The 15,484-nt window shown below is 37.1% G+C and overlaps 2 protein-coding genes and 1 pseudogene across 2 annotated transcripts; 2 read left to right on the top strand and 1 right to left on the bottom strand.

The window, feature by feature from the left end:
* Positions 1-295: 295 nt before the first annotated feature.
* On the top strand, positions 296-1,812 carry LOC114537278 (zinc finger and SCAN domain-containing protein 22-like). The gene is made up of 2 exons (XM_028558419.1): positions 296-797; positions 1,678-1,812. The coding sequence occupies exons 1-2, from the start codon at positions 465-467 to the stop codon at positions 1,810-1,812; spliced, it is 468 nt and encodes a 155-aa protein (XP_028414220.1). The 5' UTR covers positions 296-464.
* A 3,511-nt stretch (positions 1,813-5,323) lies between these two features.
* LOC114537269 lies at positions 5,324-7,073 on the top strand. The gene is made up of 2 exons (XM_028558410.1): positions 5,324-5,699; positions 6,037-7,073. Exons 1-2 carry the CDS (start codon positions 5,513-5,515, stop codon positions 6,885-6,887), a joined length of 1,038 nt encoding a protein of 345 aa, XP_028414211.1. The 5' UTR covers positions 5,324-5,512; the 3' UTR covers positions 6,888-7,073.
* Positions 7,074-11,708: 4,635 nt separating this feature from the next.
* On the bottom strand, positions 11,709-14,778 carry LOC114537279 (annotated as a pseudogene).
* Positions 14,779-15,484: the final 706 nt, after the last annotated feature.

Genomic DNA, 15,484 nt, shown 5'->3' on the forward strand with positions numbered 1-15,484 from the left:
GAGAAACTGCTTCAAAATTGCTTTTGACCGCTATTTCAAGACATATTTCTATAAGGCAGTCGAATATTTCAGTTTCATTACCAAAATTTGATGGTCCAGCTTAAAACGTATATCGGTCAGTGTTGAGAAAAGAGCAGCGGATTCCGTAATATTTTTAATGTTATACTCTAGTGCGCAAACTGCCGTCAGTGCGTCTGCCCCACTGAACTATATAATAATTAATTGGAATTATTATATAGCTCAGTGGTCTGCCCCAGTGGTCTGCCCCTGGGAAAGTGGAGAATATTCCATTTGCTGTTTTTTTCTCAATCATTTTCGTTTTACGAAATTCAAGTCCTCTGTATATCATTGCTAGCACATTGTGTAAATACTGAGGGGTATAATTCGTGGAAAATCGAGTATTCAGACGTTAGGATTTGTCGCTTCAGTTCATAGTTCATAGTTCATAGGGATATAGTGGGACAATGATCAGCTTGAAGCCAACAGGTAAAGAAAGAACACACAAACTTTATAAATGTGATGTTTGTACAAAGAGATTTTCACGCCGTAGTCATTTGGTTAGTCATCAAAGAACGCACACAGGAGAGAGACCTTATGAATGTGATATTTGTAAAAAGAGATTTTCATATGGTAGTAATTTGTCCAGTCATCGAAGAATACACACTGAAGACAAACCGTATGAATGTGACATTTGTAAGAAGAGATTTTCACAGGGCGGTCATTTGGTTAGACATAAAAAAACACATGCTGGAGAGAGACCTTATGAATGTAATGTTTGTAAGAAAAGGTTTTTACAGGTTAGTGGTTTGGTTGGCCATCAAAGAACACACACTGGAGAGAAACCTTATGAATGTAATGTTTGTAGGAAGCCATTTTCACATGTCAATCATTTAGTTAGACATCAAAGAATACACACTGGAGAGAAACCGTATGAATGTGATGTTTGCAATAGGAGATTTTCACAGTGTAGCAGTTTAGTTAGACACCAAAGAATACACTCCCATTGGAGAAATATCCTAGGAACAGGATGTTGTTTAAATAGGATTTTTTAATAAATAAAGCAATTTAGGGAGATGGACATTTAGAAGGCAAGATTTCCCTAAAAACACAACAATGAAATGCATGGCTTTATGGATAAAAAATAGGCCGAGATTTACATGTGATTAAGAGCATAAATTCACTGGTTCCAAGATACCATTGCTAACCAAACTGGTAACATTAACAACCATAGGCATGGGTTGGTTTTAGCAATTATTTTTTAACAATATATTGTACCCTCATGATAGGATTAGCATCAGAAATTTTTTAATTTATCTTAAAGTGACTCTATACACGCCTAAAAACGATCAGGTTGATGCAACATTGATATGAACAGCATCGAACAATGTTGTGCTGCCCACATTGTTCAGAGTTGTTATCAACTTGGAACAATATTGTTGGAACTGAATCGGGTGTAACAATATTGTTCCAAGTTGATAACAACTCTGAACAATATGGGCAGCACAACATTGTTCGATGTTGATGCAACAACCTGATGAGTTTTTAGCCGTGTACAGTTTCTTGAATTTCAATAAAACTTCATGTAATAATGCATTATTATAATAAAGGCATATTATCTATCTGCCTGCTAAAATATTCTATAATGTGACATGTCCATATCGACATATTCTTTTGCAGAAAGGAGAAAATCTTTTCAAGACAAAAACTATTTTTTGCTCAACATTTGATTTGAACAGCTTTGATTATGGTAAGCAACAAATAAGGATTGCTTTAAATCTTACCAATATAGGATGCAATATCTCTACAAATTAGTCAAATGCGAAGCTGCACCCTCCAATCAGGTTCTAAGGATTATTTACCCCTAAAATAACTGTACAGCTCTTATTCGAAATTTGTTACAAAGAATAATGATCTAGAAATTACCATTAATCAAGTATCACTGCCCCGAGAATTTTGCCCCTAATCCAAAATTCCTCTGGGCCTTTTTCCTAAAAAATATGGCGAAGAAAAACATGTTTTACAATTAATGTATATTGCTGTGAGCTCAAAAATCGCGAAGCTTTTTTTAAAACCAGAATCGTAAAAGTTTTCTAGTATTCATACTTAGTTTGCAAACCGCGTCATCGCAGCGCTAAGAAGTGGAAAGTATACTGAGAATAGATGACTGGGTCTAGGATTTTTATTTTCCTTCAGTTAATATACAGGTATAAAAGCTAGACTCGAATTGTCCGAGAACGCGGTTATATTAAAGAGGTTCATTGTTAGAGCTATAATGAGACATGCACATTGCAGAATGTATTCTCATTAATTAAAAACATCCTTTTTTAGAGGTTCACCACAGTTAACGTCGTAAAATTAAATAAATAGATGCTGTTTTAAAGCAAAAACCGTAAGGTAAGCTTGAGCCATGCATGCATGCAGGTTAAACTGGAAAGTGATTCGTGAAATGTTTGTGGTAGATTTTTGTTGTGTTCTCCACAACGAGAGAAAATTCACCGCTTTATATAAACCAATAACTTTAATAATGAAGCTTTCTCTTTCACAGACAATCACAATTCTTTTACACTACGACTTGCTTTGCTAAGCATTATTCTTATCACCTGTCAATCACCACTAAATATAGATGTTCGATTGCTTATGTCTAATTATATTAATATTAATTATGGTTAATGTCAAATCCCTAGTTTTAACATAAATTCCCGACATGTTTATTGCATAGGATATGCGGACGTCTACTTGCTACTGAAGCTTGTGCGAACTTGTTTTTCAGCAAAAAGCGAAATTTGTATTGAAAATATTCTAAACACTACAAATAAGAGTAAATTTAATCCACTACTTTGGCCATGGATATGCCATAAGGGCTCATAATACAAATAATGTGAAGAAAGCCTTGTTTGTTGTAATATGATCAAAATTACTACTCCAATTAAACCTGGTTTTCATTATGTCATAATAATCGTAAAGTCGAAATATAGTTCGGTTTCACATTTTCTGTATTAAAATCGGTCATTGTTTACTGCCGACCCTGGTATACATAGAAACATTCCATTAAGCAAGGCGCGATTTTTTTCGTATATCATTTTAGTCGACCGATTTTAAACAACATATCAAACTGTTTTCATATATTCCGCTTGCAGTCTGCCGACTAAATTCTAAAATCCTAAAATCGTACGATCAAAATTGTTAATCGCGTCGTGTGCGCCTGGTGTTACATGCATATGTAGTACAATGGCAAAGCGACATTTTGCATGTGCTTTTCATGAGTCTAGCTTGTTCACCTTGGGGATGCAGTCGATCATTGTCTCTTCGCATTGTGGGTTTTTCTTAGACACGCTGAGTTTGGAAAGGGTCTCGCAACTGAAACTCCTCTCGCGATGATAAATAGCGAGTTTGAGCAAGGAAACGAAGTACGAAGACGAAGACGTGTTTCGGCCGAGGTAGACTGGGAGTAGTAGTCTTCGTCTTAAGTCTTCGTGCAGCGGGATGTTTGAATTGAGCAGTTCTGTCAAAGTTATACGACTACGAACACGGTACTAATTTTGTAAACATGAACAGAGCTGAATACGAGATGGCTATTTTAGCAATGTTTTCAGAAGATGCTTTGGAAGTGGAAGATGTTATGCTTCTTTACGGTTTAAAAATCTCAAACAACATATTCCATACAAGAACTATTTAAGATTTGGCTTGAATATATCTTACTTTGAAAACTTCGTTCTGACCACAACAAACTTTGTCAAAATATTCGTCCTAAACCAGGGCAACAGGACGAAGACGTTAAACCCTCACCGCTTACCTTAAGCGGAGTATGCGCAAATGATACGCAGACGTTGAAAAATTGTGAAGTTTGTCTTCGTCTTCGTACTTCGTTGCCTTGCTCAAACTCCCTAATATGCCACCCGTGGGTGTACATGACCATATCATTTCAATCGCCTGGTTTGTGATAATTTTGACGTAAGTATATGAAAATTTTTTTTAATTCCTGCCGTCTAAAATAGCACATCTGACGGCTGAAACTCCATATCATTTTTGTGGGGATGTGGGTGTGGGGTTGGGAATACGGAATGGCGGAAGCGGATTCCGGAAGCGGATTCCGCAAATGGGGATAAAACGCGGATTCCGCAAATAAGGATAAAACGCGGAATTGCGCAAGTGGGGGTAAAACGCGGAATTGCGCAAAAAAGATTAAGGAGCAGATAAAAACCCAAATGGGCAAGTTGTCGTCGACGACTCCCCTAAAGTGGTTGAAAAAGTTCAAACTTCAGCTCAACTGCATTCCAAGTTATTTCCAATTATATTTTCATTAGTTAGCCATACGATTTTAATATGTGTACAATTTTAAATCTATAAATGCGTTGAAAGTTCTACATGACATGGATATTTCGCATCGAGATTTAAAACCTAGCAATGTCCTGGTTTCAAACCAACACTAGGGACCTTAAGCATGTAGGACGGCAACACGACAACGACGTGGTTGGAATACTCCTTTAACTAAATGTTATGGTAAAGCGTTCTTCTATATTATCAACTGTACCAATTTAATGAGAGATAAGACATTGAAAACACTGTGTTTACGTTTAGGGAAAATTCTATAGAGCCTAATTCGAGGTAGCGCTCAATGGGTCCTGAAATGCAGACGTTCTACATAGGACGTAATAAACGACGTTCTGCCGTTGTAAACAGAATGTAGATCACGTCTAAAACTCCCACAGGTATTTAATAATTAATTTCTTCTCAACGAAGCATTGTATTGATAGCTGCCGTCGTCGTTTTCCCGTCCTACATGCTTAAGATCCCTAGTATTGCTACTAGACAGCGGGATCTCGCTTAGATAGAGGCCTATCTCACTAAGCGGGCCAGCCTGGCTGTCATATAAACAGCCCTTAATACTGCGTAGAATTCTATTTTTATCTTTAAAATTTCAACGTCAATAGCGTTAAAGGCGGTATGTAAACGGTGGCGGCGAATTGCTTTCTTTCAGTACAGCGCTACCCAGTAATTATTCTGCAAGAATTTGTTCGCAAAGACGACCAGAATTCTCACCATTATTTAGATTTTTCGCTCTATTTGTCAACGGGCAGGCTCGCATGTCTATAAAGTCTGTTATTTGAACACCCAACGTCCTTGGTATAGTTTAGCAAAACGCGAAACAAAGGCTTAGTCGTTTTGGACTCAGTTTCTTGATTGGCATTATTTCCTCATTTTAGGACAGGTTTGCTTTAGGGGCTGTTTACATGAGCCCGGCAAGACGGGCTAGCTCGTTTGAACGGGCTTATAGACGAGCTAGCCCGGCTTGCTGAGGCGCCCGGTAGCATATCAATTTCTTATTCAAAACTAATTTATTTTACATGGAGACCAGGCTAGCCCGGTTTCCTGAGATCTCACTTGAGTAAAGTGGGGCGCCCGTTTTACCGAGCTTAATTTTTTGCATGTAAACATGTTGGCCCGGCAAAACGGGCTAGAAAATGTGATTACCATGGTTACCAGATACGTGCACGAACAAAAGTGAACGAACATGGCGTCTCTCGAAGTCGTACCTGAGTCATTACCTGAGTCAGAAAAACGAAAGGTTAGGCCTTTTCGCTGGACAAACGAAATGATCGAGCTATTGATAAACAGCATAGAAACGTACAAAGTCATGTGTGAATACGAAGGAAAGGATTTTGACGCGGACCGTACCAAACAATATGAATGGATAAGAGGTAGGGAAAACCCTTGCATCAAGATCTTTCACGTACAGACGTACTGCATGCTTTGATCAGTTGAATTTCGTTGTTTTTGGTCTCGTTTCATGAAAAGAACACTGTCACCTTTGTCATGCATGAGGTGTTATTAAATGTACATGTGCTTTGGGCCTTTTTTTGGAAAATATTTACAAGCGCTAAAGCCTTCATCAATCACAAAGTTCAATGTTGCCAATCTTTATATATTGCATATATATTACTATATATCTCAATTTTAAATAATTTAACTAATCTATTTGTGTGATGGAGTATTATTCAGTATAAATAATTTTTGCCTTATATTTAATTTTGCTAGTTCAAATGCAGCAGATATATAGTGCTGAATTTGGACCACCAGAAGCAGAAAGTGCACTGAGTAGAGAAATGACCAAAGAAGAAAAGGATGCTCATATCAAGAAGTCAAAATCACAGCGTGATCAAATCAAAAAAGGTTATGGAAGAGTTCAAGAAAAAGTAAAAGAAATACGTCAAAATTTTAGCAGTGCAATCACCAATGGCAGGCGAAGTGGAAGCGGCAAAATTGTTTTTGCATATTATGATAGGTTGGTGAAAATTTATGGGGGATCAGCATCATCTGAACCTATCAGCACTGGTGTAGACACTGACATATTTAATTTTGAAAGAGAGAGTGTGGAAAATGAGGTTTCACCTGTATTGGATGAAACTTTTCCTCAAGATTTATTACAAGATTGTCAGGATGTGTTGGAAGATGACATCACTGCCAGTGCATCTGTTAACAAACGAAAAGCTGAAGATGCATGTGTGAAGCTCATTGATAATAAGAGAAAGAATATGGAGCGTACACTTAGTGCAGCTCAACGAGACCAAATCCTAATGAGAGAGAGCAAAGAAGAAATGAATTTTAAAAAAGAAATGTGTGAAGTTATGAAAGAGTCATCAAAAAATACAGCTGGTGCAATTGGACAGATGACTGCAGCCATTGAAAATATTGGATCTGGGATGACAAGATCAATTGAGATGCTAGCTACTGTATTTGCTCATCAGCAACAGCAACAAACTCCACAACAATGGCCACAGCATCATCCACAATTCAATAACTTTAATTTTTCAAGGCCAAATGACAATGCACAACAGAGAATGCAAGCTAGTATCAATTCTAATGTGCCTGATGAACATAGGAGGTAGCTGACAACTTGATACATGTTATATGTACAGTGACAAAATATTAAGGTAACATAAACAATTTTGATAGTTCTCAAAACCTTTTTAATTGTTCACAAAATTGAGTTTAATTTTAGGGTTAACAGTTTAATCTGTATCTGTACTAGTTCTGTTTATTTTTGGAAAAAAATATGTTATGTTTGAACAAGTATAGCCTAATAAAATGTTAAATCATAAAAATATATGACAACACAAAGTCAACTTTCTCCAGAACATACTGTGTATTCTGACATAGCTATAAATCAGTTACTAAATGATCTGGCAGATTGTACTTGATATATGTGGTTAACACATTTCTAACAATCCCTCCTTCACCTTCATTGTTGATGTATTTAGCCAAAGGATTGCAGCTTTCATTCTCCTTGTTTAACATCATTTGGTTTTCAACTAACATTTGCTCAATACCAATTCTGTTTTGTTCACAATAGTTATGAAGAACAAAGCATGAGTAGATAATTACAGGTGCATTTTCTAATTTTAAATCAATGCGCTTACTTAACACTGACCACCTAGCTTTGAGCCTACCAAATGCGCATTCAATTGGGTTTCGGACAGTCCGTAACAAATTGTTGAATATAACCTCTTCATTTGTTGTGCATGTTTGGTATTCCTTCATGCAATATGGTAGGAGGGGATATGCTGGGTCCCCAATTAAGTAGTTTGGAACTTCAGCATGCCCTGGCAATAATTTCTTATATGTGACTGGAAGCAGACCATTGCTCAGCTTTTTGTTGATAGATGAATTCGCAAAGACCTTAGCATCATGGACACTTCCAGGCCATCTGCAGTCAACGTCCATGAACTGTCCTTGAAAATCACAGATGGCTTGCACGCTTAGTGAAAAAAATTGTTTATAGTTAAAATATTCTTGAGAGTTGCATATTGGTCTTTTAATTGCTATGTGAGTGCCATCAACACAGCCAAATGCTTGAGGCATTCCAAATTTTGTCTCAAATTCAGCAGCCTTTTGTCTCATTTGGTCTTCACCTCTTGGCAAATGCAAATAGTTTGGACCAAGATGCTTTGAAATAGCATAACATACTTCTATACTATATGCTTTGACACTGTAGAAAAAGCTACACCAAAAGTGTTTGCTGTCATTGACAAAGAACCAGTGTTCTTTAAAAAATACAAAGTCATAGCCAACTTTTTTTCAGCGCTTAGTGCCATGTAGTTTGGGGATGACGGGTCTGGGGAAATAAAGGGTCGAAGTTCGTTTGTCAGTTCTTCAAATTCCTCCCGGGTCATCCGAAAATTCTTCTTCCATGCTTCGGCGGGCATTTCACCTGCTAATAGCTTAGTCCACCACGATTCTGTCCTTCCAGGTTGCACCCACACAGCCCTTCGTTTTCTTGCACCCCTTTTGTGAGATTCACGTCTTCTTTTTCGTGCAAAATAACTTCTTCCAGCGCATGCCAACAAAGCAATAGAATGGAACATATGTTGTTGTGCGCATATGATAACAATGAGAAAACTGTATAACTGTGCTAGCAAAAGCATGAAAACCAAAATAATCGCCGTAAGAACCGAAAAAAGCATACCTAGGTTGGCCATGTTTATTTTTAACTTTTCGCGCCAAAAATAGCAAGCAAGATTCCCGCCAAAGTTTCTACATGTAAAACCGGGCTGGAAGTTGGCCCGTTTAAGCGGGCCAGCCCGTCTAGCCGGGCTCATGTAAACAGCCCCTTAGATATAATGTTAATTAAGATTGGGACGTCAATTGAGGATCGCAGACAATGGTGCTATTATATCAGAATATGTTTAAATTTGTACACATATTAGAATCGTATGGCTAACTAATGAAAAATTATTTGGAAATAACTTGCCCTGAAGGTTGAACTGGCCTCAGCTGGCTCCCTCCAAACAATTTACCGGGCTCTGATTCAGCCGTACTTTGACTATTGTTCTCCTATTTGGGGTGTCTGTGATCAAAACCTAAGGGATAAACTCTAAAAATTCTAAAACCGTGCAGCCCGAATCATAACAGGTGCGAGTTATGACATTAGATCTGCTGATGTTCTTCGATCTCTTGATTGGCACAACTTAGAGACAAGACGACGTACTAGTAAATCAATACTAATGTACAAAGTCTTGTACAATTACGTAGGTCCACGTTGAAAGAATCCTTGATTAGACGCAATCATATGCAAACTAACTATGAACTTAGAAATAGTCATGCAGATCTGATTCTTCCTAAGCCCAACAGGGAATCTTTAAAAAAGAGCTTTAAATATAGTGGAGCTCCCTATCGACACCAAACTGACTGAGTCGATTTATGCATTCAACTGAAACCTAACTCCAACGTAAATGAATATCTGAGAAATATATTGTAACACCTTTTAACCATAATATCCGGGGTCACACCAACTTGTACATAGTCCTTATTTTCTTAGTAGCTTTTTGTAATTTTTAATCTTGTAGACGTCCCCCGTGGAAATCAACGTTTTGTTGTCGGGGCTGGTGTCTTTAAATAAAGTTTTACGGCTTACATACATAAAACTTTGTCAACCACTTTAGGAGAGTAGTCGACGACAACTTGCCCATTTGGGTTTTTATCTGTTCCTTAATTTTTTTTGCGCAGTTCCGCGTTTTATCCCCATTTGTGGAATCCGCGTTTTATCCCCATTTGTGGAATCCGCTTCCGGAATCCGCGTTTTATCCCCATTTGCGGAATCCGCTTCCGGAATCCGTTTCCGCCATTCCGTTCCGTACTCCGCGTTTCATCCCAACCCGGTAGGGATATTTGTTATAATGCGTTTTCAGGGACCGCGGAGCGTTTTTCGTATTGCTGGGGCTCGGAACCGCGCGCCTGCCTGCATGGGGAGTCCGGAAGAATTTTGAAATATAATCCTCTAAAAAATGGCCGCAAATGCCTCTCAATTTAAGGATTATTGAGGAAACAGTTGATACTATGTAAAGTTTCAAGCATGTTTTTAGCCCATATACAAACATTAAACAATATAACCATGCCCTTTGGTTAATGAAATCAAATATTTTGACATGGTAACCACGCTTTTTTAATGGTCAAATGCTTGTCCTATGTAAAGTTGCAAGCATGTTTCATGATCATATGCAACAATAAACAATATAACCATGCTTTGGTTATGATGTCAGATGTCAAATATTTTGATGGCTTAGATGGTGTATAAATATTTAAAACAAAAATAAAATCGATTGCACAAATTACTGCTAAATTTGCATATAACTTCATAGATTGCATTCCAAAAGTTCGACTGAAACAAACAAAACCGCAAGGCATGATCAAAGAACTCAAAATGATGAGACTGTTTATGAGACTCCAGATGGTGCTATTGAAGAAATTGAGCGAAATGAGGCTGTACGTGAGACAGACAAAGAACAGGAATCTCCAAACTACATGTCGACCGCTGAAAGACAACAAAGAACCAGCAAACGTTTATCAGGCATTGCACCTCCCTGGTACTAGTGCTAATCGATACCATACTAAGGGGGGGGGGTGGCCAATCAGTGGAATATCAAAATACTCTTTTTGATGCAGATCAGTGCAGTGGTGATTAATTTTTGAATATAAGGAAATTTTACAAATCTTATAGTATAGACATATCAATTCCTATAACAAAATCGTAAAATTTTGTAAACTATTGGTACAATTTATACCCTTTTACTTTGCTGTGTATATAATGATGACGTTTGGCAGGCTGAGTGCCAATCACGCAGTAATTCGTATCGATTATGTAGCAATAATGTCTTTGGAAGACATTACCAATAAGGAATCTTCAGATTTTATACACAGAGAGCATGCACAGCTGAAAATCGAAATAAGTAGGAAAGAAGTATAAACATAAGATAATCACTAGAATTGCCATTTTTAGCGTATTTGAGTTTAGGACTCACAGGTACTTTATTTAATCTCAAGGATCATAAACAGACCCAACCCTACGGGATGCAGCGACGCTCAATGTCTTAGTGTAGACCGTGTATTGATGGTTAATTAATTGAATCCAATCAAAATGAGTGGTTTATATGATGGAATTTTGATAGTCCCAGCCAAAATGGGGTCTTGCTGAGAGGATAATACAAAGACACGTCCCAACTTTGCTTGATACTTACCACACAATATATCGTTCTAAAACAGTTAAAGTAATCTATTGTTAGTTTGGTAATCTTCTTTACCAGACGGTAAATTCAGGTGTCTATTCAAATGCAAATATGAGCAAAACAGAGAAAAGTAAGAGGTTCAGAAAGAGAGTGATGATCATGGTCATCACGGAGAATAATATATATATTTTAATACGATATATATTTTCTCTTTTTCGTAGGATGAAACAAATAATTTTTCCACAATGAAGAAAATCGCGCGACATATATGTGTCCCTATACACATCACCATGCAATTGCATAGAAATTTAGGACCCCTTGAATCAATCAATAGACAGGCTTTTTCCCTATAGTACCATTTTCCATCTTCTTTCACCTAAATAACCCTCTTCGCCTCCTCCTTTAAAGATTCCCTGCCTTTATATGCTTGATCATGTCGATAGTTAGGTTCAGTAACACAGTACGGCGATAAAGTGAAAGACGTTCATTGCACGTTCTTTTTCTTTTAGACCTAAATTTACTGCGAGTTATTGTACCTCGTCTAATTTCACGATTCATTTATTTCTATTCAACGCAGTTACCTACAGTTTCATTATTTCTTGGACGATTGAAATGCATTTTAACTCCCAATCCAGGAGTACAGGATTTATGCTTTAAAACATAACAAGACGCCTGTTCTGGCGTTAACTCCGGCGCACGTGCCAGTCTTTAATACAGAGCTTCTGAACATGAACAATAGAGTTCATATTTGCATTTAGATGCCTTGCGCATTTGAGACTTGCGACGAGTCGACGACGAAAAAAAAAATAAAAAAAAACAAAAAAAAACAACAAAACAAAACCGGGGCGAATTTTCAACTCTGTCGCAGGCGCCGGAGTAATTAATGGTTTACCTTAGGTAAATTCTGTCGAATTGCAGTAGCTATGCCGCACATTTGCGTGTAACTAGCATCAGATTTTCTTAGCTCAACCTGTGCTTTACAGCATAAGCAACCAAACAACTCTCTCAGCCCTTCCATATAAATTCTGTTTGAGAAACAATAGATAAAGGGATTAAGACAGGAATTGACAAATGCTATGCTCTTGACGATGAAATGGGTGGTCGTACAGAGCTCCGTCAAGTTCACTAGGGACAATGCGTAATAGAGTTGATCTGGCAGCCAACATACGATTATTACGTTTGAGGCAAGAAAAGCTGTCCTTGTGACTTTCCTTAGAGATTTTAAAGCGATAGTTTGTCTGGCCTTTTCCTTATTGTTCCGAATTGTGGCGACTCGTCTTTGGGATCTTCTCATGTGGACAATAATCCGTCTGTAGGCTATCACCATGAGTATCCCAGGAACGATTACCATGCCCAGAAACGTGAATGTCGCGACGAGAACATTTTTTGAAGAGAATTCTTGTGTTTTCCACGAGCATTTGGCGGTGCCGTTGACATCAATCGCGGTTGCCCTCAATGGCGTTGTAACTTCTAAGCACATTCCAGCGATCCAAGGAAAAAGCACGGTCAAGAAGACGACAATTTTCGACTGTTCATATTTTTTATAAGACAAAGGCATAACAACCGCCAGAAACCGATCAAAAGTCAACATGAGGCAGGTGTACACAGAGGTTATCCCTAACGTGAAGATAAAGTATTCGGACCAGAATATCTTGCAAAATACCCATCGCGATGTTGCGTCCGAAGGTAACGTATAGACGTTTTCGTGCAAAATGTATCCAGGTAAAATCATGATACAGACGGCTTGGAGAATATCTTGAATCGCAAGAGCGAAAATTAAACAGTTATAGGTCTTTCTCAACCACGTTGGATTCTTGATGAAGAGCAGGACTGTTAAAGTGTTCCCAAGAGATGCAATGATTGCGATGATTGCAAGGATAACCTTTTCGTGCTGCATCTTCAGTTTTTGCTGTGCCTTGGTTTAACTTATTTCTTGTTGTGTGCTCGATGTATTCTAGCTCATATAAAGATTTAAGTAGCTAACTTAGAGAGTAGAGCCAACCTTAACTTCTTTGGTTGAACGATATTTTGTCATTTGTCAACATGAAAGGTTGTTATGTTCTGCTTACCTAATGGTTTCTCTTTCTTAATCTTTTGCACAATTTTTATATTGATTCGTTCTATTCTTGCATAACTGGCTGCATGTTTATTCATATATCAATTATAGCGCTGATAAACCGTTCAGTTTAACTGCATATGGTGATCAGCCACCTGCCAAAATTCTTTAGCAAACGCTAATGGATATGAATAAGATTTGCTCGGTTCTTCTATATCGTTCGCATGCATGCAATTCTTTGTTTGCGTGCCGGCTCACTCAGTTGGTACAATCAAGTAATTGTCAGTGAAATGTCTATATATATTGTCGAGTCATTTTCCGGGAGGGAAAATGCAAAGCGCTAATTTATGTCGACGACCATGCATGTTATTTGGATAATTGTAAGTAATTTTACTCTTTACAAAATATGCTCTGCCTCTGATATGTTTTGTGAAAATATTAAGGTAAATATTATAAATATTTCCCATTTGCAACGTAATTTAAAAGCCGCTATTGAAATTTTGATGTTAAATTATATCTTACTTCATGAATATAATCGCACAATTTGTTTCTGCAGCTTTCTTTGATAAAAAATGCTAATTTCGATAAGAATAAATGGACGATTTCACGCTTATTATTTTCAATGCTTTTCACATTTTTCGTTGCCTCTCTTCAAAAGGGATCGTCTGTGGATAACACGGATCATTCAAAGTTAAATCCATGTTCTACGATAACGCCTAAACTAACAATCCCGGTTGGCTGGAATAGTTGATTGACAGGAAAGACATTGATCAACTTCCATTCATAAATATTTAGTCTGAACTGTTGAATATTTTCTATTGCGTGCAACTCTCAAAATTATACTCACTACACGGATGCCAAGACGTTTGCTTAGATTGCAGACTGTATACTGTACTTAAATTTTTTACTATCGAGTGATCTGTTATTCCCAGTGAACTGGTTATTCCTCGCCCAGTTGTTGAAGCACATACGGCCATGCATGCAAACTCGCAGCAAGGGGCGATTTAATTATGAAGCTTTTGTCATTAGAAAGATTTAGATGGTGACACCTTGCGAATATAACATGGGCCGGTAGTACGAAAGCTGGATAGCGCTATCCACCAGATAGTGATTTTTTTTTGAATCGCTCTAAAAATGCTTGTTGTTCAGTATAACCTGGATTAAACCAGAGTAGATCCTAACTATCGAACCATAGTGGATTCTTATTGAGCTACTGTGGCAATATAACATCGACATCATCATTTTCAAGAAGCATTAGCTGTAAAACCGTAGTAAAACCTATACATTTTGGACTTGAGGATATTGATTTCTGGTTTAAACGGTGAATAGAAGCACATTATTTGTTTTAGAAATTCCAAGTGAAACTAAATTTTACGTACCTTTAGCACAAGCAAGGTAAACAACTATAAAGAATTACTTGAAATATTGGCCATAATTCATATTGAAAGTCTTTAGTTATTAATTGTTCATTATTCATGTCATTGTGCAGATATTGTTGTAAAATATGCATGAATAAATGAAATAACCACACAGTTAATAAAAGACCGTGCAAGTTAAATCACTAGCTTTTAATTTCAGAATTGCCATAAAAAGGATTCTTTGTTCAAAACGCACATTGATAGCGTCCGCGGTTGAATGAAGTCGATCATCGACTGACGATTCTGCTTTATCGTCAAAATATATCATCGCTCGATATGTATCTGAGTTGAGACGTGACCACATATTATTGTCTGCTACAAATTGCTATTTTAATTATCATAATCATATGCATGATTTTAGGGCTGATATGTCTCGTGTATGCACGAGATAAAAATAGGTACGCTAAGCGTACATGTATCTGCGAGGTGCGAATGGTGGGATCGAACATGCGATGGAGAAAAGTGAAAAACTGAGATATGCAAAACTAGAGTACAGTTCAAACGTACTGTCTATAAGCATGTAATTTTGGTACTACAAAGCAACAAGAATTGAATGATTTATAAAAGTATCAGTCTGAGTTGATAATACAATTAATTGTTTTCTGAAACTTTCACTTGAGGTTTCGTTCATTATTGTTTGAAATGAAGAAAGTTTTGATATAAGTAATGTTAATTTTTCTACTTTGGTTAAATTTATCATATGAGAGATGACAAAAGTATAATTTTAATTTTAATAGAAGATGTAGATAAGATATATGATGTACAGATAATTAAATGGGGAAGAAGACATGATAGGAACACCAGAACAGCAACTAACTAATTACAGCAGGTACCAGGATCTGTGATATAAATTCTTGCAGTTGTTGTTTAGATAATTAATGATGTAAAACGAACTATTTGGTAATTCAGGAAAACAACACTCTGTCCAGTATGTAAATTCCTCTATGAACGTTTACATAATACTGTGAAACTATGAAACAACTTTATAACAACATATAAACATTGCTATA

This window comes from Dendronephthya gigantea, unplaced genomic scaffold, assembly GCF_004324835.1.
Source record: "Dendronephthya gigantea isolate DGI-Jeju-01 unplaced genomic scaffold, DenGig_1.0 000155F, whole genome shotgun sequence".
In the NCBI taxonomy this organism is placed as follows: domain Eukaryota; kingdom Metazoa; phylum Cnidaria; class Anthozoa; order Malacalcyonacea; family Nephtheidae; genus Dendronephthya; species Dendronephthya gigantea.